The sequence below is a fragment of the Zosterops lateralis genome (genome assembly GCF_965231275.1).
Source record: "Zosterops lateralis genome assembly, contig: HAP1_HAP1_SCAFFOLD_109, whole genome shotgun sequence".
Classification (NCBI taxonomy): Eukaryota; Metazoa; Chordata; class Aves; order Passeriformes; family Zosteropidae; genus Zosterops; species Zosterops lateralis.
Genome location: NW_028154569.1, coordinates 47509 through 71583, shown reverse-complemented (window position 1 = coordinate 71583; position 24075 = coordinate 47509). Strand labels below are relative to the sequence as shown.

The following is a 24075-nucleotide window of genomic DNA, read 5'->3' as shown; positions in this document are numbered from 1 at the left end:
TATATGACACCTCTAAGGAAAGCAGCACTAACCTTAAGAGTATTAAAAAGGAAAATAAGCGTGATCATTTTTCTAGTTAAGATCTATCTCCATTTACAAAAATCAGTTTACATTTAAAAACTCAAAAGGAGTGTGTATCTCTGAGGAACAACTTGTATCCACACCAGTGGAGAGGGGTGCACATCAACATTAGTACTTTTACTTGTATCAGTTTTTGAAGCACTGCCTACTTGTCTGTACTCAACATGCTTCTGGTTCACATTGTGGAAGTTCCCTGCACATGGCAGCTTGAATATTGTTAGATGGGACTGAGCTTCCATAGTTACTCCAGGGAATTTCATGAATATTCAGTATACAGGACCAAAAGAATGCTACATCATATTAAAACTCCAACTTACACAGCATGGGAAAAAATACATTTCACAGTAAGTGTTTCACATTACAGATCCACCTTAATTGCACTGCTCCATCTGCTGCTGTGGACATACTTATCTGCCTGAAATTATTGGAGGGGGGAAGCTAAGCTTTCTAAAGTGGCCCCTTTTTTTTTTTTTTTTTTTTTTTTTTTTTTTGCCTTGACTAGATTTATGGACTCAAGTATTGTTTTTAAAATGAAGCTTGATTCGTGATTCTAAATACCAACTCTGAGTTATTATATCCTTTTTAAAGGTTATCTATAAAAATATCAATAAAACTTGAAGTTTTAAACTCTGTTTCACCACATTCAGAGGGAAAGCCATGGCAAAAACAGGACAAAAGTTAGTGCTTGATACGAAGCTGACGGGAGCTACTGTAAGTGCACTTCTGAGAAGTGCCCCAATAGGACATCCCTTTCAAGGCCTTCAAAAAGTTCAGAAATGAAGGTGCTTGAGCCAGCAGGTGTAAGCAATTAAACTTTTATTCATGATCCTTTACATATGACTAAAAATGTTCACCACAAAATGCAAACTTGTACTTGTATTCAGCAGTGAAAACAGTCACCTCTTCATAGTAAAGCACCATAGCACATCACAGAAGAGTCAGAAATAGATTTCATTTGTCAATTTTTCTCCACACAATGTACTTGACAAAGTTGAAGATTTTATCGAAGGCTAAAAGTTCCAGAACAAATTCTATAGTCACCTGAGTGTTTGGCAGGAACAGTACTATTCAGTAGCAGTTACTTTTTTCTGCCTTTTTTGTAAAAAAGAGCTATTTTTCACGAAAATGAGACAGACACAATTGGGCCAAACATTGAGATGTATATTTCACCTGCATTTTTCAATGGGAGACAAACAGAACAGTTTGCTAGTAGGAGTACCTACAACAACTATAAGAGCAGTTGCCAAAAAAATGGAAAAAAACCTCCAGCTCATTACAGCTGATTGGTAGGGCCAACCCACTTCCAGGCACCTATAACTCCATTCAGTTTTATTCATTACGTTTAACTTGCATTTCATTCATACTACATTTAAAAAGACAACATGATTTTTTTTTTTTTTAAGTTAAGTTGTGTACATGTACACAGTTTTGGTATTCTTTTAAAGCTGTAAAATGTATACATAAAGAGAGTCTAATGACCCTATTACAGATTAAAGAGAAATAACCAGAATCAGTGTTACATACAAAATAATATTCTACCACAGAAACCAATACAGTTATCAAATAATTAATTAGAGAATAAAAGTGTTATACAAAAAGAGAAATGGTGCCTTTTTATCACTTCACAGCAGCATATAAGAAGGCAACGTTAAGAAAAGTGCACAGCAGAAAAAGAATTGTTTTGTTTTCCGAAACACTTGAATTTTTCTTCAGATGTCAGGCTTCTGTCCATGAACACATTGGGTTAGGATTGTTTATATTTTCTCCCAGAGAATGTATTCTCTTCTTGCATGAATTCTCAGTAAGGCGCTTACTCTGACATGTAGGAACGATACATCAGGGCCACGATAATCGCTGCTATTGCTGGGATCACCCAGTTGGACCATGAACTAAAGGGAAGTTTTTGAAAAAGCAGATTAGGAAGTGAGAACCAACAAGTTATAAAAACAAACAAACAGAAAAGTCATTGCTTAAAGAGGTCCTTCCTCCCCACTTCAACAAATACTTCAAATTCAGGGCAACAGAACACCTGGATTAGCCAGTAATACTCCAGACAAGGGAAGAAGCTTGTACAGTAAGGCTTTGTACTGGAGCTTACAAGAAGTTTGCTTACTAGAGAAGAGTAAAACCCTAGGCACATTTAAAGTCACGGTGTGCTGACCAGAATGTCATTCATTCAAAACCCATTTAAGTAGCAGCATCACAATGACACTTCTAAGCACTCAAACTCCCCACCCAGAGGGTCACAGAAGAGTCCTCTGAGGTTTCAGCAGTAGGCAATTGTCAGCAGGATATAACTTTAGAAAGTTTATTCAGTGGTTTTCCAAGCTGTTTTTCAACCCCCTCCCAATTCTGATAGATCTTCCTTCTTCTACACAGAATCCTCTTAGACTTCCCTCAGATGCAACAGTGGTAGCAAATTTTAAAAGCAAGGCATCCATGTCAGTAAAATAGTTGGCAATGGCTTTAAGAGTCTTCCCTTCACGTGGCAGACTCCAGAAATAAAGGCCTGTGCAAAACAAATCATTTGGTAGATACTGACACCCGTCAATATGAGCAATCACTTCACCTTGCAGGCTACAGCTATCTGTAGAGATCTATGCAGTTTCAGGAACTAGTTAATCACTGCATAGTTTGGCCATTGGCTGGATTTATAACCGCTGCTCCAACACTGCAGTTTTTTTATAGCTGACTTCATCCAAAGCCTCCTTGCCTATCCAGGCTGGGCATTTGCCTCGTCGACTCATCTTTTGGCACACAGGGACAGTCTGTTCCTGTGCCCTCAAAATCTCTGTTTTGAAGAACACCCAGCTTTCCTGAACTCCTTTGTTCTTAAGGGCTGCTTCCCAAGGAACTCTCTGAATAAGTCTCCTAAATAGGCCAAAGTCTTCCCTCTGGAAGTCCAATGAAAGAGTCTTATTGATGTAGCTCCTGATTTCACCAAATATCAAGAACTCTGTAATTTCATGATCACTGCCCCAGTCGTCCTCAAACCACCACATCTCCCACCAGCCCATCTCTATTTGTGAACAATAGATCCAACACAGTCTCTCCCCTGGTGGGATCACCTACCAACTGTGACAAAAAGTTATCACCCGTGCAGTCTAAAAATTTCCTGGACTGCCTCATTTCTGCTGTATTAAGTTCCCAGCAGATGTCTGGCGGGTTGAAGTCACCTACACGAACAAGGGCTGACGACCCTGAAACATTCTCCAGCTGCTGATAGAATAAGTCGTCCATCTCTTCCTCCTGGTTGGGTGGATGATAACAGACTCCCAGTAGGATGTCAGCCTTGTTGGCTTTCCCCTTAATTCTTACCTACAGCCATTCAACTGAATCTTCATTAGTTTCAATACCTATGGTGTCAAAAGCGTTCTTATCATAAAGGGCCACCCCTCCACCTCTTCTCCCTTTCCTGTCTCTTCTGAAGAGCCTGTAGCCATGGAGTGCAGTGCTCCAGCTGTGTGAGTCATGCCACCACGTTTCTGTGATGGTGACTACATCACAGTTTTGCTGTTGCCCCATGACCTCCAGCTCCTCCTGTTTGTTACCCATGCTACGTGCATTGGTGTACATGCCCTTCAGCTGGGCTACTGATTTCAGCCCTAACTCAGGCTTAGCACCCTTGGGTCTGCTTCCAGGCAGCCCAGCTGCATCCCCTTCCCCCTTCAAACCTAGTTTAAAGCCCTCTGAATGAGGTCAGCCAGTTCCTGAGCTAAGAACCTTCTACCCTTAACAGAGAAGGAACCATGAGCTTGAGCACTCCCTGAATTCACAGCCCCCCACCTGTGGAATCATCACCCCCGATCCCACAGGTGACCAGGGAGGGGGAGCTGGGCCCAGATATCCTGGGGGGTCCCTGGGTTGGGTTTTTTTTTGGGGGAGAAAGTTTGGAGAATGAAGAACTCCAAAGGTGAGTGGAAAATGCCCCTTGGGGGGACATTGGGGGGTCCCAGTGGCAGCTGCTGGCAGAGGCAGCCTGGAGGAGCAGAGCCCTGTGTCCCCCAGGAGCCCAAAGTGGGGAGCCCAGAGAGGGAGGAGCACCGCGATTGGCGGGACCCTCAACAGCCTGGAGAGGGGCAGGGGGGATTCCTTGGACCCCCTGCACCCCAAAGCAGAGAATAAGGGGAGAAGGGACCCCAAACCCCCGCCATCCCTATGGGGGGAATATGGAAAAAGAGGAGAACTTTCCTAACTCCTGGGACTCCTATGAGCCTGAGGAGGGCAGGGACTGAGTAGACAGAGGACCCCCATTACAAGCGTGACCCCCAGCAGGTGGGACAGGGGGAACCCCCGAACACCAAAGGGGAGAGAGCAGACACAGGGGAAATGCTTGGAGGCATTTTCAGGACTGAATCTTGGTGTCTGGGAGGCGTTTATGGACCCCAGATGCCCAGTGACTTCTAGAGATTGACTTGGGCAGGGAGGCCTTAAAACTCAACATGCTCATCCCTTGTTTTTCCACAAAATAGGATTTGTCATTCCCAAACCTTAGCTCGATGGAGGAGGAGGCTGCAAGGAAGAGGAAGATGTCCCAGGACAGCCAGGCAGCTGAGGAAGAAGTCAGTGCCCCTTTCCCCCTCTCTCCTGCTCCATCTCCCAGCCCAGCACGACCCCCGGCTGCAGGACAACCCCTCTGCCAACACTGTCTTGCTGGGGATGGACTGAGGGGATCTCCTTCCCCTTCCCTCTGGCACGGAGGCAAATCCCATCCTCTCCTTGTCCTTCCTCCCCCAGACAAGGAGCTGAGAATGGAGACCAGGGAGGTCAAATCCCCACAGCAGAAGCTCATGGAAGAAGAAGTTTTAAGTGGCTGCCCAGTGCAAGAATCTAATGGGGAGAAAAAGCCCCAGAGATCCTGCAGGAGGAGGGGCTCCAAACCCATCCCAGTCTGTTCTGAGGAGGAAAGACCCACCCTGAGCCAGGAACGTGGGCAGAGCTTCAGCCAGGGCTCTGAGCTGGTCCATGAGCAGCTTCATGATGGGGAGAAGCCCCACAAGTGCTTGGAGTGTGGGAAGAGCTTCAGCCGGAGAGACCACCTGATCAGACACCAGAGGATCCACACTGGGGAGAGGCCCTACGAGTGTCCCCAGTGTGGGAAGAGGTTTCAGACCAGCTCCACTCTCCTCAGGCACCAGCGGATTCACACTGATGAGAGGCCCTTCCGCTGCCCCGACTGCAGGAAGGGCTTCAAGGAAAACTCCCACCTCGTCACCCACCGGCGCATCCACACTGGGGAGAGGCCCCACGAGTGTGGGGAATGTGGGATGAGCTTCAGTGACAGATCCAACCTGATCTGCCACCAGAGGATCCACACCAGGGAACGGCCCTACAGGTGTGAGCAATGTGGGAAGAGCTTCAGCCAACGCTCCACCTTGATCAGCCACCAGAACACCCACGCTGAGGAAAGGCCATACAAGTGTGGGGAATGTGAGAAGGGCTTCAACCGGAGGTCCAAACTGATCATCCACCAAATGAGCCACACTGGGGAGAGGCCCTATGATTGTCCTGAGTGTGGGAAGGGGTTTCAGACCGGCTCTGATCTTCTTGTGCACCAGCGTATTCACACAGAGGAGAGGCCCTTCCGCTGCCCCGACTGCAGGAAGGGCTTCAAGCACAACTCCGCCCTCATCAGGCACCGGCGCATCCACACTGGGGAGAGGCCCTACGAGTGTCCCCAGTGTGGGAAGAGCTTCACCCAGAGCTCTGTCTTGAACAAACACCAACGGAGGCACCTGTAAAGGAAGCCCTGAGAGTGCACCGACTGTGGAAAGAGCTTCATGTGAGTCTCCAACCTCATCCCCCAAAAGAAGACTCTTATTTTGCAGAACCCTGGTTACCCACATTTACCATGACCCATGCTGGGAGGAAACCTGGCCCTTTCTCTGCCCCTGGCAATGATGTGAGGTGGGATTGAAGAACGTCAGGATCTGGCCATGGCCCTGTCATTGTCCTTGATCCCATATCAGGTCATTGCTGGGGTCAGGAAAGGGACTCTCTCTCTTTCTCTCCCAAGGAGAAGGGTGTTCTTCCCATGCAGGATAAAATGTGTTGCTGAGTGAGCCAGTTGGTAATTGGTTGCAATTTCCCTGGATATAGTTTGTCTTATCCCCTTCTGTTATCACCGCTGTTTCTGTTCCTGTTTGTTGCTTATCCTGTTGCTGTTGCCAATAAATTATTCCATCCCAGCCTGGGGTCTTTGCCTTTTGTACTTTCAGTGGGAGGCTGGAGGGCAGCCAGGGGCGGCACGGTTTCAGCAGGAGCAGGAAATTGGGGAATCCCATTCCTAAAGCCCGGCCCGGCATCACAGCTGCTGCCAGCCCTGGCTGCCCTGGCAACAGCCTTGGGAGCGGGTCCCTGGCTGGGGGCTGTGGGAACCTCTTCCCTCTGGGGCCCAGGGACAGGACTGCAGGGAAGGGCTGGAGCTGCTGCCACTCTCTGCTCCAAGTGCCTCCTTCCAGCCGGGCTCTGGGGCTGCTGAGGCTGCTCTGGGCTCTGCCAGGGCTCTGCTGGGGCTCAGCTCTCGGCCACGCTGGGCCTGCTGCCCATCACATTGCTCCAGGCACCTGAATCACAACGGGAAAGAAGGGAAACTTGCAAGCAAGATGAGATTCAACAGTTTTTATTCAAAAAAATCCGAAGTAGCCAACAGAAAGCTGTTCTCAAGTGCTGCATCTCCTCTGCACCCACGTGTCCTGTCTCCTCTGGGCCAGCTCTTGTTCTCCAGTTGCTCCTTGCAGGCCACAACAAGCCAGCAAACACCCTGTGTAGGCGCCATGGACAGGTTTTAAATGCCAAGTTCAATTTCTCTTCAACTTGAACTAGTTAATTTGGTAGTAGAATTAACCCTTCCTCAAAAAATAACCCTTGCTTGCCCATTTTTAAAACACTCACATGGTGTGAATTTGTTTAATCGTGTACATGTTATGTTAACTTGAAAAATGTTTTGAAGAGAAAAACACATTTACTATTTTTATGTCTTCCAGTTTTCATAAGGAAATCTGTCTGGCTTTGTTTTGTTCTGGTACTGCAGGTTTCAGACCCATTCCTTGCAGTCAAATTGAAGATGAGTTTCATGGCATAGAATAGAAGAATCTACCACAGAGAATTAAGGGTAACAGGTTAAAATAATTCTTATTTGGATTATTACTTGAAGTACTTATAAAAACCCTTTCCAGGAGCTGGGTTTTCCAGCTGGAGGATGAAGTACAGCAAGTTTCTCTGGATAATGCTGGAGCCCATCTCAGCAGATGCAGAAATGGGCCAGAATCCAGCATTTGGATTGTGAATTTGGGCTCCTGGCCTTGCCCCAAAGGAGAGACAGGATGTCCCCTGCAATGTCTGTATGGAGCAGACAGAACAGATGGGGAAGTGTCTGCAGGGTCCCTGGGAGGGAATCTTGGGGTTCCTGTCAGCAGGATCCTTTTGTAGCTTCAGCCTGGGCTGGGCAGCACTTCCATCTGCAGCTTCCATGTGCTGCTCCAGCAGCTGCTGCTGGGGACCCTGAGGGAAGAGGCCCCGGGAGGGATGGAAATGCTGCAGGGACAGCACCAGCCAGGGCCAGGAATGAGCTTTGCCTTCCTGGCTGGTGCAATGAGGCTCCTTTGGAGCAAGAGGAGGCAAAGATAAAGTCAAGTTCAACAGTTCAAGGAAAAACGTAGAAAACTGGAAGCCTCTCAAAATGCCACACATTCATCTGTTAGCTCTTCAGTGTCAGTCCTTGTGAAAAGCCTTTCCAGTTTTCCTTTGGATTCCAGGCTCCACAGCTGGGCTTCAGAGCTCAACTGATTTTTATTTTCCAGGTTTTTAAACAGAGCTCTTGTCAATTGTGCAGCCCTTGTAATTTTTTCTCCTCTGGTGACCTTGACAGTGGTTCTGTGCTCCTGTGAGGCACATCTGGAGGGGTGGTTGGCAACCATGGAATCCTCTGGGAAAGCACTTGATTGACTTCAGGGCAGGGCTGGAGAGCTCAGCCTGAGGACAGAACTGTTCCAGATGCCTCTGTCCGTGTCCAGCTCCTCACAGCTGAGTCCCTGAACACGCACGGTGGTTTATAGGGATTTATTTTCCCCTCCTGTTCATTTGGAGGTGATTTTGGGATCCTTTAGAGGAACATCTGACCAGCCCCTGTCCCCATTCCATTTTATTCTCTCCACTTTGGAGTTGGCCTGCTGGGTTTGACATGGAAATTGGTAGTGTCTCCCCGTTCTTCCCTCCAGGTCTCAACTGTAACATGTATTAAACACTGCAAATGGCCTCATTTATCTGGTGGGGAAATTGTGAGGTGGATAAAGTTAGTAGGATTTGTTTTCATGAACCTTGTGATGGTAAAGAAAAGTGAGGTTTGTCATTTTGGTGTGATGCTGGGTTTTGGGATTTGGGGGTTTATTTCTTGTTCTTGTTATTATTATTCATAAGTATTACTTTCATTGATAAGACCTTTAAATCTTAGACATTATTAACAATGGCTGGATGTCACTCACTGGGAAAATTCCCTTGCTTTTCCCACAAGATTAAACTGTACAGTCAACTCCGAGTAGCCAGTGGATTCTAAAGATGGAAAATCCTGTTAATGGTGTGTTTGGTGTGGTTTGGAGCTGGGGAAGGGTCTCATCCCCTCCCGGAGGTGCCCCAAGCCCGCTCTGCTGCCACGTCTGCACTGGCGGCCCCTCAGGGCTGCCCTGCCCTGGGGACATGGTGGGACCCCCCTCCTGCCAGGGCTGAGGCTCCTCATGGCCCCTCACAGCCCTTCATGGCCCCATAGAACCTCTCCTGGCCCCTCATGGCCCCTCACAGCCCTTCACGGCCCCATAGAACCTCTCCTGGCCCCTCATGACCCCTCACAGCCCCAGGCATGGGGCTCCTCCCAAAGCAGGAGGGGTCGGGCCCTGCTTGTTCTCCTTTCATTTCGGTCCCTTCCCAGCCCTGAGGAAAGAAAGGCTGCAATGGAGCCTTTCCCCAGCCTTTCCCTCTGGGTTCATTGCGGCTGAAGCTCTGTGCTGGCGCTGGCCCCAGCGCCAACATCCCCGCAGCCCCGCAGGCCTTTGGTGTCCCCCCGTGTCCATTCCCTGTCCCCGAGTCCCGCCCGGCTCTGGCAGCAGCAGGAGCCGCAGCGCAGCGGGCGCCGGCCCGGCCCAGCCGGGGCTCCCGGGCAGGAGCAGCAGCAGCGCCGGCCCCTTCCCACCTGCTCCTGCCTCGCCTTCCAAGGCCTTTGTCCACCTCAAGTCGGCACTAGAGCAACAATCACCCACCAACAGCCCTGATTGCTCAGGGCCCGCCTGTGCTGCCCTGACCCAGCCTGCAGAGAAAGAAAGGATCGGCTTCCAGCGCTCTTTTCAGCACTGTTTTACTCCCCCTGAGGTGACAGCAGGAGGTGCTGCTGCCTTTGCCTTGGCAATTGTAGATCATGGCTGCTCTTGCCCCTCTTCTGGTGGCCACTTGAATTTTATCAGTAAAACTGCAATTGCCCTTTTTGATCAGTGCCACCCAGAGGTGCTTTTATGATAGGAAACTCTGGCATCATGAGTAGCAGATCTCCAAATGTTCACAAGTCCCTGAGCACAAAGTTGAGGAGAATTAAAGCCACACAGGCCACATTTGCAGCACTCAAACACAGCCCTGTTGCTGCTGCTGCTGCTGAAATAGAATCAACTGGCAGAGGCCATCACAGAAATTGCCTCTGCAATGTCAAATAAAATGAAAAAATCCACCAGGAGAAAGAGAAACCAGAACTCCTCGACTCCCTTCATTGCTTCCTCCGAGCAGCAGCAGCAGCAAGTGGAGATGGGCAGAGATATTTGCAGCTGCTGCTGATCCCAGCTGGAGCCCAGCCTGCTGCCCAGGGCCAGCGGGAACCTGAGCCCAGCCCGGGCAGTTCCCGCAGTGTCGGGAGCTCAGCGCAGGCGGGGCCAGGCCCAGAGCCCCGGGCACGGCCGCCCATTGCGGGGCAGCGGCGCAGGCGGAATGTCCTGCGGCCCAAACCTCCTGCTCCTGCCACACAGCAGCGCCCATCCTTCTCCCCCTGCTCCTCCTCTCCCAGCACGCCACCAATTCCAGCTCCCAGGAGCCTTCCCAAGACAGGCCTCAGCTTCCTGTTTCAGCCTGAGTGTCCCTGCAGAGGAACAGGGCATCTTTCAGGCACTTCCACAAGCTCAGGTTTATCATTTCATGAGGCATCTGGGATGAAAATGGCCTTTTTCAGAAACACAACAGCAGAGGGAATGGATTAGAAATTATTAGAAAAAAATTACCCTTCTTACAGATAAAGTTCACCGAGTCATTCCCTGCATTTCTCCTTTTCAGATACTTTCAGTCATCTCCTCGGATGTTGTTCAGCTTGTTCTGGTGCTTTTCATGAACTGATTATGCTCTTGATTTAGATCAATGCCTGAGATGTAGAATCATGTTCACTGAACACAGAAACAAACTCCCTCTGTCCGTCCATTTTCATGTTCTAGATCACTTTCCAGGTATCCATGGGGATGTTGGAATGATTATCACACAACTCTCCACTCCTGGCTGCAGCCTCTGGAGATTCATTCTCTGCATTCAGCCAGGCTTGCATTCCCTAACAACTCCAGATACCCTGTCATGTTTTTTTAGGGTAGAACAGTAACAATGAAAACCTAACTAATGGAGCAACTCCCCAGTCCACAAGGAAAAGAAAGGACAGGTTGTCAAGTTTTCCAAACATTAGACCTGCTTTGCTGCAAGAGTTGTGCTGCACACACAGTGTGGAAAGCCAAGAGAAGCTGCAGTTGTGGCACATCTTGTGACAAAAGCTGCACGTCATTCTCCAGGGAAGGTTCTTGAAAAGAGCAGACAAGACTGTGAAGAAGATTGTGGGAAAACTGTAACAGCTTTCCAGAAGTGAAATGGAAATGGAAAGAAACAATCCAAGATGTTTTCTGCTATTGATTTCTATGCTCCCCTTTTCCATGTTGTCCTACTTCTCCATCCCATTCATTCCAAATGGATCTCACCTCTATGACCAATGGCTTAGCGAGTTTTAGACACTGTAAAATACCATGAGCTACACACAGTTTGCCTTCCCCTGTTCTAGTTGGAAAGCAATGCTGGAGCCATAAGTGCAGGGCTTGGGTCAGGCACGAATCCTACAGGCAGGGAATGTGCCCTGACAGTGTGTGAGCCTGAGCAGGGCCAATGCCCAGCAGCGTTGCTGTGCTCGGGTTCCATGGAAGCATCCCAGGAGCAGCTGCTGAGGTCAGGAGCCATGGCAGGCACCAGGCTGCTCCAAAGGCCCTTGGCAGGGTGGGCTCCTGGCCTGGCTCTGTGTGCCAGGAGCCGGCAGCGCTGGGTGCAGGGAGCCCAGGGAGGGCACAGAAATGCTGGGCTGGGAAATGCTGGCGGGGACAGCGAGATGGGCGTGTGCAGCCGGCCAGGGCACAGCAGCAGCACGCACAGGGGGCACAGCCTGCAGGACACATGGCCAAGGGCTGGGCAGGGCTGGCAGGGCCACAGGCACCCAGGCCTCTGTCCCCTGGGCTCTGGCAGCGCCTCTGGAGGCCCCACAGGAGGAACTTTCCTTTCAGGGCCTGCACTTTGCTCCTCCCTGGCCCCTCCCTGAGGAGGCTGGCAGGGCTTGCAGTTTGATGCCATTTGTCCTTGCTGCCCCTGCCATCCCACTGGCCCACAAAGAGCCCCGAGGCACCCGGGAGGGACAGGCCCTGCTGTGCCAGGCCTGGGCTCAGGGCTTGGCCTTTCTGCTCCCTCCAGCCAAGACAGGCCTTGCTCAGCACTGCAGTTCCTGCTGCTGTGCCCCAAGCTGGCTCGGCCGCTGTTGGAAAGGGACTTGAGGTACCTTGATAACGTCAGGGGCACATGGGAGAAAACAACAAACTTCTCACCAGGGTGGAGAACAAACTTAACTTGCAAACATCAGGGGATGAGATAGTTAGGAAATCTTAAACCAACATGGAATTACAGTAAATCATTTCACAAAGCACTGACTGAGCAAATTCTAACCTGTCTAACTTCCAGTTCTCCAGATTTTGAGAAGAGGAAGTCAGGAGAAGAGAGAGAGAGAGAGATCCACAGTCCCCCTTGGATCCAGCACATCTCAGCTGCTGGGAGCTCTGGGGCTGTGGGACGTGTCAGTGTCACACCCGTGTCACAGCCTCACCTGCTCTGGTCCCTCTCACAGGTGGGGTTTTTGGGGTGCCAGGGCCTTGGCAGCCACTTTGGGGCTGGAGCAGAGGCTGCAGTGGCTGGGGCTGGGGCAGTGACTGCCCCACCTACACAGAACTTGCCCTGGCCCCCCCAAACACACCCTGGAGATGTCTGGGGCCATTCATCATTTCTCTGCTCTCCAGCACCGAGGCAACGGACTGTGGCTGCAGCTCTGAGCTGGTGCCCAAGGCAACCACCCCTGGCAATGGGGCTGCAGGGAGCTGCTCTCAGGAAACCCCTCCAAAGGGTTGAGGACTGACCCACAAGTGCCTCAGCAACATGGGATATCCCAAAATCTCTTCAGGAACATGAAATATCCAAAAACTCACTCAGTAAGTTGCTCCCCCTCCTTTCATCAACCCCAAACTTGGCCTGTCTCAGTACAGACCCCACCCCACATCCCCAGTCCCAACACCAACTCACCCCACCCCTGCTAGACATCATGACCCCCTTCTCAAGCCCTATTTCCCCCATTTTACACCTCCCAAACCCTGTCCCACACATCCTGCCCCACCCAGTGCCCCAAAGCTCACCTCTTCCCTCCTGATTTGCATCCCACTTCACCCAATCCCCTTCCAATCGCATTCCACCTTGAGGGGTGGTGGAATCAATTTTAGAAGTAATTTTGGGGTGGGATTGAGTGGTTTTCAGTGGCACTGAGTAGTTTTGAGCGCAAAGACATGGAGAAAACTACACCACATATGCCCCAAACCCTGAAATGCTCCCAAGTATCTCCCTGAATCCCAGATTCCCTGGAAACAATAGTAAAATATGAAGCTTTAGATGCCTTTTATGAGTTTATTGTTTTTTACCCAAATAATATATATTTTAAAGGAATTAAAATAATCAAAATAGTATTAGGGAAAACCAAACAAAAAGAACACTCATCCAGTGTGTCCCCAGTGCAGGTTACTGGAAAGATGGGCCATCAGGTCTCTGCCCAATGTGGGTCCACCAATGGGAGGTGGAGTTGGAGAAGTGCAGGAAGCCCTTCCCACAATCAGGGCACTCAAATGACTTCCCTTACCAATGCCTCCATTGGTCTCTGTAAAAGTGAGAGCTCCTGGACAAGCTCTTCCCACAAGCGGGACACTCGTAGAGCCAATCCCTGGTTTGGATCCTCTGGTGGGAGATCAGGTGGGAGCTCTGGCTGAAGCTCATCCCACATTCCCCACACTTGTGGGGCCTCTCCCCAGTGTGGATGCGCCGGTGCCGGTGCCTGATGAGGTGGGAGTTGGTCTTGAAGCCCTTCCTGCAGTCGGGGCAGTGGAAAGGCCTCTCCTCTGTGTGAATCCGCTGATGCTTGATGACATCTGAGCTGGTGAGAAACCTCTTCCCACACTGGGGACACTCGTAGGGCCTCTCCCCAGTGTGGATCCTCTGGTGTCTGATCAGGTGGTTGTCTCCGGCTGAAGCTCTTCCCACACTCCAAGCACTTGTGGGGCTTCTCCCCATCATGAAGCTGCACAGGGACCACCAGCTCAGAGCCTCGGCTGAAGCTCTGTCCACCTTCCTGACTCAGGGTGGGACTTTCCTTTTCTGAGCACCCTGGAATGGGTTTGGAGCCCCTCCTCCTGTGGGATCTCCGGGGCTTTTCCTCCCCATTAGATTTTTGCACTGGGCAGCCACTTAAAACTTCTTCTTCCATGAGCATCTGCTGTGAGGATTTGTCCTCCCTGGTCTCCATCCTCAGCTCCTTGTCTGGGGGAGGAAGGACAAGGAGAGGATGGGATTTGCCTCCGTGCCAGAGGGAAGGGGAAGGACATGCCCCCAGTCCATCCCCAGCAGGACAGCATTGGCAGCAGGGTTGTCCTGCAGCCGGGGGCTGTGCTGGGCTGGGAGATGGAGCAGGAGAGAGGGGGAAAGGGGCACTGACTTCCTCCTCACCTGCCTGGATGTCCTGGGGCATCCTCCTCTTCATTGCAGCCTAAACTAAAAAACTTAAAATTAAACTAAAAATGCAGTAGTAAAAAAAAAAGCTATTGACAGAGTCAGAATACAACCTGACACCCAGTTAGTCAGGGTGTTTGTGGCTGCAGTCCCCCTGCAGTGACAGATGTCGTTTTCTTAAAATAATGATCTTTCAGAAGGGTGTAGTTTTCCTCTGATGGTCCAGTGGTCATGCAGATGGGTCTGGCGCTCCTCTGGGAATCCAGTGGAAACAGACTGCTTTTGGTGTGGTGAAGCTCAGATTATATCCAGGTAGGAATGCTTGGCTCCTCCCTGTGGGAGGAGCATCTCCCAATGGGATGATTTACTTTTATCAGTCATGCAGTGAGCATCAATGGCCCATTAACAGAAGATAAGCCCCTGGAGGGAGGATGGGTTGTGGAAGAGATAAAGAACACTGCCCCACCTGGTTTTAACAGCTGGGCCATTAACAGAAGATAATCCCTGGAGTTATGAGGGATGGGCCATGGAAGAGATGAAGAACACTGCCCCACCTGGTTTTACAGATGGGAATGGAATACAAACTTTTGGTTCCATCTTGCATTGCAACCCAAGACTATTGGTCAAATGCATATTCATGAATACTATACACATTTAAACATTCCTTTGTGTGCATATTTTCTGGGAATTCTTTAGCTTAGTTTGACCCCTGACCTCATCTTCCTAAAGTATGTGCCATAATGCAGATTTGATTTTGAGACTTTTGTGTTTTATTTCCTTTTAAGGCCCCCTGATCTGTAGTTTGTCAGTTATTGATGGCCAAATGGTCGGCGGTGGATTCCTCCTGGCTCTTTCTGTGTTGTTTGCCTGGGTTTTTTTTTTTTCAATGTTATCTTATCATCCGGGCATTTTAGCCAACGTTTTTCTTTCAGTCAACTTTAGCCATTTCACTATTGTCAGCCAGTTACAGAAATACAGGCATCAGACATTATTTCTGAACCATAGGCACTTCTGCAAAGGTAATTAGCACATCTTCATTTTTTAATATTAATATAGTCTATTAAATGGTATATTTATATTGTTGTTTATATTTATGTTTATGATTATGGTCTTTATATAATATATTTATAGTTTTATACCTCTATTTCAATATTTTGCAATACCATAAACTATAATACATTTATCACACTGAAATATGCAATCTCTACAGGGATTAGGGTATTAACTGCTAAAGGGTGACAAATTAGACTATATCAAAAGCAGTTTAAAAGAGATTACAAACTGCACTGTGTCAAAATAATTTGCAAAAGCCAAGATATAAGTGTGAAGGCCAAGAACTACACAGTTATTTCTAACAGGTCTCCTGGCCTAACAGAACACCAGGACTGTGCTAAATGAGCAGATTGAAGGAATTACAAGGATGCATGCTAGGAGTACTGAGGACACATGAAAGGCTGTCTTCGTTTGAAAGACAGGGATCTGCTGGGGAGGGGCAAGGCCTCCCTAGAAATGGAGAATTCAAACCCCCTCCCTCCAAATTATTATACTTTAGAAAAGGAAAGGGGCTTTCAGGTAGAGGGATGAGGTTAGGAAGAACAGTTCTTTACTAGTATATATAACAAGGCAAACAAACAACAACAACTGCAGCATTAATAGCAAACACAACCAGGAACCTTGGGAGGCATTGTTTCACAAAGTCCGGGGCAGTCCAATCTCTTGGGACCCTGAGAGCACCAAGCTGGAAGAGTGGAAAAAATCCCGGGCTGGTGGATGGGATCAGAAGCTGTGCAGTGGCAGCTGGAATGGCAGGGATGTCCCAGCAGGGCAGGGCAGTGTGGGGTCACAGAGCAGCAAAAAGCCTGAAGGCAGCGCCGAAGAAACGGCGGCAGCGGGATGGGGCTGGGCCAGCAGGGCAGGGGGAGACGAGCTCAGAATTCCTAGGCACATGAGCAGGGGTTGGCAGATTTCACAGGATTGGACTCTTGTTTCTTTAACCTGAAAGTTACTAAATGACTTCACTTGTCTTTGCAGCACTTTGAATGTGACTCATCTCTTGGCATTTGCATCCAGCTGTTTCTTGAGAAAAGAGGTGGCCTGAGCAGCAACTAGACTGGAAGTCTGGCAGCAGTGCAGTCTGTCAGCTCAGCCACAAGACCCAGGAGCAGTATGAAGAGGAAATTATTCTGTACTGAGGGCATTTGCTTCAGTGTACAGGTTTGTACTCTGTGTTGAGTATTGTATTTTAAAATGCAAATGTAAACTTTGTGGTTTACATACAAGAGATGAATTCTTTAGAGCCATAGATTTAAGATGGAGGCTTGGGGGCCGTAACTGAAGTGGCATAAATAGAAATCAGAGCAGTCCAGGCTGCTCCTGAAGCTGAGCCCAAGGAAAGCTCAGCACTGCAGCAGCTCCCCACAGAGGTGGTGCCCTCTCCATGGCTGGGGTTGCTCAGGGCCCTGCTGGATAAAGACCTGAGCAGCCTGGTCTGATCCCTCAGCTGCCCCTGCCGTGCTCTGGAGGTTGGGCTGTGGCATCTCTTGAGGCCCCTCCTGCCCCAAGTTGTTCTGTGATTGTGTCCCAGAGCCCTGCAGCAGCCAGCCTGGCTCAGGGCACCAGCCTGCACTTCCTCACTTTGGAGTTCTCCAGTGGCTTTGACTTGCCTGACTGTCCTTGGGAGATATTCTTCTCTTTAATGCTTCATTGCCATGGCTATATGTGCATGCACTGAAGAGAAATGAACACAGTTTCTGGGGAAATGAGCAGCTGCAAGTTGAGGGTGTGAATTTTCGATGGTTGATAACTGGGTCTTGCAGGGCCTTGAGGCTGGCCATGGATTTCCCAGCAAAGGCTGCAAAGCCACTGGAACAGACTTGTCTCTGGATTTCTCAGTCCCTGTGGATTGGTTTTCAAAACCTGTGGATGGATTGCTGAAAGTCTCTAGGTGCTTGTTGAACTCCAGGAGTTTGACCAGAGCAGACTTTATGAGTTGATTTTCCAACCTATACTCTGAATTTTGAATTTGAACCATTCAAGAGTGTAAAATTGAATTAAGTTGGCTTTTATTTCTTCCCATGTCAGTAAAGTTTTTTACCTTTACCTTGAGAACTTTGTCAGTCTTCTGCAGGGGCATATGCTTGTCTCTGATGATTTTGCAGTTTTCTTCTTCAATACTGTTTTCATTACACGACTTTTATCAGGATTTTATCAGTATTAAACATCTGAACAGTGTATTTCAGATGAATATATCACAGCTCATAATCAGCCTCAAAGATTTTCCAGATTATCTAAAGGGGATATAGCTCTTATAAAAGTGTCAAATACCACAGTCACTTAGATCTTGATCTCTCAAAGTACTCATCACCATTTTTTAAACAGTATCCTCTTTTCCATCTCCTTTCATGTAAGAAAGGTCTTAATTCCTGCCATCACGGTGTCCCACAATTAAAACCCCACAGCTCTGTTTAGTACCTGTAGGTAGTTGAATTGCACTGTTTCCTTTGAAACCAGGTACGTGCTTGGGCTGCAGCCCTTGAAAGAATTCCTGATTGCAACATAATTTTGTGTGTCACAGGAGGTTACTGCTGCTGGGAGGCTCTGTGCTGATCCTTTGGAAAAAAAACCTTAAAGGATAAATCCAATGGAATGCTCAGACAACAGAGTCATTGAATGTTTTACGGATCACAATTTTGTCACTTTTCTCTTCCTTTGTTTTTTTTTTTTTAATAATTTTATTTTAAAATGAAAATCTGTCTTTCAGCAAAAATTTATTTGGAAGTTTAGTGGGCCATTCATTCACCCCAAATCTGGTACCAGTTCATTTGACTCCATGATGACTCAGAAAATTTGCAGTCATTCCTTTTGAACTTTTTCTTATCTCTTATCTTATCTTTTTATTATCAGTGGTAGTGCTAACAAAATTTAAAGGCTGATGCTTTGGGCAGAAAAACCCCTTTTTATAGATCATCAGATTATTTTCATTGTGGGAAAGAGGTATTAGTTGGAAACAGATTCTCTTAGGGAAAGTAAGATTTTCTGTTTTGAGGTGATGTGTTGAAAGAGATTCATGGAAAGATTTGACCCATTTATCTCCAGCTGATTTTAGGGGGAAGATGTGCAGGCTCTGAAGAGCAGCATTTGATGGCCTCAAGTTGGGGAACTCCAAACCCAAGGTGTCTGTTTGGGAAAATGTTGATTTCTGTAGAGCAGGTACTAAAGTTGGGGCCAGAGCTGGGAAGTGTGGCTCCCAGCCCAGAGCCATCATCTCCATAAAACCACTCCTCCAAAGTCCTGGCATATTTTGGGATAGCCTGCAGCTCAACAGTGAAAACCAAAGTCTTGAATAAAGAGCAAAGAGGGAAAAGGGTAAAAAATGCCAAAAGAAAGTAATTTTCATGTCTTGGGAGCAGAGAAATCATTTCAGTGAGCCATCTCTGACTGAGAGTTTTGGAAAACAAACACAGAATATTAAATTCACTGCAGGGAAAAAGCCAACTCCATGCTCAGGCCATGATATTTATCAAAAGCAAGTCTGTGACTGCAGGAACTCTCCTGCACAGAGGAATCCTGCAGGGCCAGCTGCTCTCCGGAAGGAGCCTGTGAGCTCCATCAGCCTTTTTGTCAAGCAGGGGCCAAGTCCCAAGTGTAGCAAGTGATTGAAAGATCCTGCCCAAGCCCTGCCCAGGTGACCCAAGGTGAAGGGGGGGGAGACCCCAGAGCCTTTTGGGGACACCTGGGACACACCTGTGACCCCCTGAAATCCCTTTGGGAGACCCCAGACTCTTTTGGGGACACTTGGGAACCTCAGGACCCATTTGAGGATACCCAAGACTCCCCTGGGATCCCCCCAAAACACTCTTGGGACCACCCCAAACTCCTCTAGGCCCCTTTTAGGACACCCCCAGACCCCTTATGGAACCTCCTTGGGATCCCAGACCCTTTTGGGGACACTTGGGCACTCCCAGGACTCCACTGGGATTCCCCCAGACACATTTAGGACACCTGGGTCATCTCAGACCCATTGGGGGCACCTGGGACTGCCCCACACCCATTTGGGGAGCCCTTTGGGACCCCACCCAACTCCTTAGAGACCACCTTGGGACGCCCCCAGACTCATTTGGGGGCCCTCAGAGACCCTAGACCCATTTGGGGACTCCGAAGAACTTCTTGGAACCCCTTGGGACCCATCCCAGACCTATTTGAGGGCCCCCAGAGACCCCAGACCCATTTGGCGATTCTCCAGGACCCCCTTGGGCCATTCCAGACCCATTTGGGAACTCTCTGAACCCCCCAAAATCCCCCTGGGCCACTCCTCAACCCACTTTTTCCCCTTCCTCTCCCTTTCTCCCTTCTCCCAGACCCCGCCTGGCTAACTTAGAGGATATTTGGGGGTATTTTGCAGATATTTTGAGTAAATTTAAGAAATATTTTGGGGTAATTTTGGCTATATTTTGAGACTATTTTGAGCTAATTTTTTGTCTGTTTCTGAGGTAATTTTGCTGAGATTTTGGGGTAATTTTGGGGATTTTGGGGTAATTTGGAGATAATATTGGTGTAATTTTCTTGAATACTTTGGGGAAATTTTTGGGATTTTGGGGTAATTGTAGGGATATTTTCAAGATATTCTGGGCTAATTCTCGTGTAATTTTGGGGGATGTTTTGTGGTAAATTTGGGGTAATTTTGGCTTTTTGTGAGCACATATTCTGAGGATATTTTCTGGTAATTTTTGTGTAATTTTGTGGATATTTTGGGAATAATTTGGAGACAGGTGAGAGAAAATCCCCCCAAAAATTCCCAAAAATCTGCAGAGAGGGTGCCGATAATGTCCCTGAAATATACCCAAAATTTTAAAAAAAATGTGTGGGGAATGTTTCTCTAATCCCCCAAGATGTCCCCACAATATTCCCCAAAATGTGCATGGCATGTTTCTAAAATCCCCTAAAATCCCCTGAAACATTCCCAAAAACTATTCCCAAATATGTGCATGGAGTGTTTCTAAAATCCCTTGAAATGTCCTGAAAATTTCCCACAAGTGTTCATGGAGTGTTTCTAAAATGTCCTCGAAATCTTCCCCAAAAATTCCCAATAATGAGCATGGAACTAAAATGTTCCTGAAATATTCCCAAAATATTCCATGAATCTTCTCAATGATGCCCAAAATATGCCTGGAATATCCCAAAAATGTTACCAAAATATTTCTGGGATGTTCCCAAACATTCCCAAAATGTCTCTGAAATATGCCAACAACTTCATCAAATTATGCCCCAAATATTGCTAATTCCCCCCAAAATATTCAAAGAATGTTTTGAAAATGTCTCTGAAATGTTCCTAAATTATTTCCCGAATCTTCTCAAAATATCCCCAAAATACCCCCAAGAACATTCCCAAACTATTCCCAAATATCCCTACGCTGTTACCAAAATATCTGAAAAATATCCCCCAAATATTTTTTAAATGTCATTGCTGAGCTGTAATGGCCCATTAACAGAAGATCCCCATGGAGGTAATGGGAGGGTGAACAGAGATAAGAATCAATGCCCCACCTGGTTTTAACAGCTGGCTTGTTATCAGAAAGGCACTTGCACCCTCCCTCCTGGAGATAAAACAGATAAAGAAAAAACACCTCCCCAGATAGGTTCCAAAAGATGGAATAGAATAAACTTTTGTTTGTTTGTTTGTTTGTTTGTTTGTGTGTTTTTGTTAGAAAGCCCAAGACACCCTTCATGGCTGACAGAAATTCGACTTTGTCCCCAGGCCCTGCCCACCATGTCCCTCATCCAAGCCCTGGCACTCCTATGGATCAGGAACAGTGTGGCCAGCAGGACAGGGCAGAGATTCTTCCCCTGTGCTGGGCACTGCTTGAGGCAGCACCTCGAGTGCTGTGTCCAGTTCTGGGCCCCCCAATTTAGGAACAACATGGAGGGGCTGGAGCGTGTCCAGAGAAGGGAACAAGGCTGGGGAGGGCTCTGGAACACAAGTCCTGTGAGGAGCAGCTGAGGGAGCTGGGCTTGTTTCTCCTGGACAAGAGGAGGCCCAGGGGAGACAAGGCAGTGTCAGGGCACAGCTTGGACTTGATGATGTCCAAGGTGATTTGCAGCCTTGCTGATTGTGTGATTCTCTGAAAGCAGCCTTGCAGCAGTGTCAGGATGAGGCCTGGGCCTCCTCTTCAGAAGGTGCAGCAGCCCAGGTCCCTCAGCTTCTCCTGACAGCCCCAAAGCCCATCCTGTCAGTCCTGCAGAGCCTCTGCAGCTCCTCCTCATGGCCCACAACAGGAGCCCCACAGCCAGACACAGCAGCCCAGATGTGCCCCCCTGGCCTGGGGTGCCTCTGGCAAGGGAGCAGCCCCAGGCACTGCAGGAGCCTGCAGACAATTCCTGAAGCACTTGGAGGATGATCCTGCTCCCCAAGGGACGTTCCCATGGTGCCAACTCAGGAACTGCAATGGGGAGTGGGGCCAGAGAGGAAAGGGCAACCAGGGATGGGCTGTTTGCAGGGGAGGGAACAGGGGTGGGCAAGAATAAGAAATTTGTAGCAGGAAGAGTAAAGAAAGCCAAGGTGAAGCAAAGAAAATGTTGAGGGCAGTTTGGGGGCGGCTGCCAGGCAGCCCTGGCTCTGAGCAACAACGTCTGCAGTGGCACAGGAAACTCAGAGCTGATGGGAACAAACTCTCTGTGTGACTTGAGAGGCCACGCCAAAGCTGAGTGGTTTCCCTGCTGTGGCCCAGCCCTTCCTGGCCCCAGGGGCTGATGGCATTTGTGCTCCCTCAGGTTCATCTCCCGACACCAACAGCATGGGGGTGCTGAGGCCTGCTCTGGGCAGTGCAAACAGGGGCTCCTGAGGCAGTGCTGCCGTGTCTGTGCCTGCAAGGATGCGGCCCCTGTGTGAGCTGGGGGAGAGGCCAGGGCTGCCCAGGGGGGATGTTGTTGGCAGGTGCATGAGGACGCTCTGGGACGCTGCCCTGGGGTGTCCAGCGCAGTGGGGATGGATCAGCCCCTGCTCTGCTGCTCCTTCCCGTCTCCCCCAGGGCCCTTGCAGAGCCCCAGCCCTGCTGTTTGCCCCCAGCCTGCCCAGGGCCAGCCTGGGGCTGCTCCCGGGGCTTTTCTGTGCTGAGCATTGGCCTGGGCGTGTTCTGGAGAGAGCCTGGGCAAGGAGCCTGGAGCCCCCAGGCCCTGCCCTGAGGCGTCAGCGCTGCCCCAGCAGTGCCCATGGCCTGTCCCTGCTGCAGCCCCGGCACTGCCACCCCCAGCCCTGTGCCCGGCCCCGAGAGCCCTCAGGCCCTACAGCAACACCAGGGCCAGGAGGGCAGCGGGGCAGGGCCACGGCAGCAGCACTGGCAGCACCAAGGGCTGCTGCTCCTGGGCACAGCTGCTGTGCCAGCCCTGATCTGCCCCCAGCTCTGCACACAGACATTGCTGCTGCAGCTGCAGAGAAGGGAACAAAAGGGGCATTTATGCAGAAAACGTGCCCAGGAGATCCTTGAGTTCCTTTAAAGCCACCAAGAGTGCAGCCCCTCATTGACACAGTGTTTGGCCACAGGGAATGTGGATAGAAACAAAATCAGAAATGGAAGAAACAACGATATACCTTTGTTGATAACATGAAAAAAGAAAAACAAGGAAAAAACTCATAACCAAACCAAGAGGAACTAGCAAAGACGACTTTAATTACAAGTGATTTGCAGAAATTGGTCAGCAGTTTAATGTTTCTGAAAACATCCAGTCATCAGATTCCACACTGCAGCCTTGAGCTCCTGGTTCCTCAGGCTGTAGATGAGGGGGTTCAGGGCTGGAGTCACCAGTGAGTACAGAACTGATAGGGCCAGATCCAGGGATGGGGATGAGATGGAGGAGGGCTTCAGGTAGGCAAATGTGCCAGTGCTGACAAACAGGGAGACCACAGCCAGGTGAGGGAGGCAGGTGGAAAAGGCTTTGTGCCGTCCCTGCTCAGAGGGGATCCTCAGCACAACCCTGAAGATCTGCACATAGGAGAAAACAATGAACACAAAATAGCCAAGTGCTAAAAAGGCAAAAACTGCAAGAAGCCCAAGTTCTCTAAAGTAGGAGTGTGAGCAGGAGAGCTTGAGGATCTGGGGGATTTCACAGAAGAACTGACCCACGGCATTTCCCTTGCACAGGGGCAGGGAAAATATATTGGCCGTGTTCATGAGAGCATTGAGAAAGGCACTGGCCCAGGCAGCTGCTGCCATGTGGGCACAAGCTCTGCTGCCCAGGAGGGTCCCGTAGTGCAGGGGTTTGCAGATGGACACGTAGCGGTCGTAGCACATGATGGTCAGGAGATAAAATTCCACTGAGATGAAGAACAGAAAGAAAAAGACTTGAGCAGCACATCCAGTGTAGGAGATGTTCCTGGTGTCCCAGAGGGAATTGTGCATGGCTTTGGGGACAGTGGTGCAGATGGAGCCCAGGTCACTGAGGGCCAGGTTGAGCAGGAAGAAGAACATGGGGCTGTGCAGGTGGTGGCTACAGGCTATGGCGCTGATGACGAGGCCGTTGGCCAGGAGGGCAGCCAGGGAGATGCCCAGGAAGAGGCAGAAGTGCAGGAGCTGCAGCTGCCTCGTGTCTGCCAATGGCAGCAGGAGGAAGTGGCTGATGGAGCTGCTGTTGGACATTTCTTCACTCTGCCCATGGAGTCCTGTTGAAGGAGGACACAGTGACAAGTCAGGGGAGACTTTGCCAAGCAATGTCCAAGCCCTTTCTCCCAGCCCTGCCCCTGCTGCTCTGTGCCACCCAATTCTCCTTTTCTCAGAGCCCTTCCTGCTGCCCCGTGCCTGGAGCTCTGCTGAGATCTGGCCCCGTGGCTGTGACGAGCAGGGGCTCTGCCCATGGACACCGAGGGGTCAGCTGTGCTCTGCAGCAGTGGGGTCATGGGGACAGGAACAGGGGCCAGTCCTGGGG

General features: G+C 49.4%; 1 protein-coding gene across 1 annotated transcript; it reads right to left on the bottom strand.

Moving 5' to 3' along the window:
* Positions 1–22504: 22504 nt before the first annotated feature.
* LOC310923555 (olfactory receptor 14J1-like) lies at positions 22505–23789 on the bottom strand (the record flags this gene model as incomplete). Its single annotated transcript, XM_083885511.1, has 1 exon — positions 22505–23789. One exon carries the CDS (start codon positions 23787–23789, stop codon positions 22857–22859), a length of 933 nt encoding a protein of 310 aa, XP_083741637.1. The 3' UTR covers positions 22505–22856.
* Between the last annotated feature and the right edge of the window lie 286 nt (positions 23790–24075).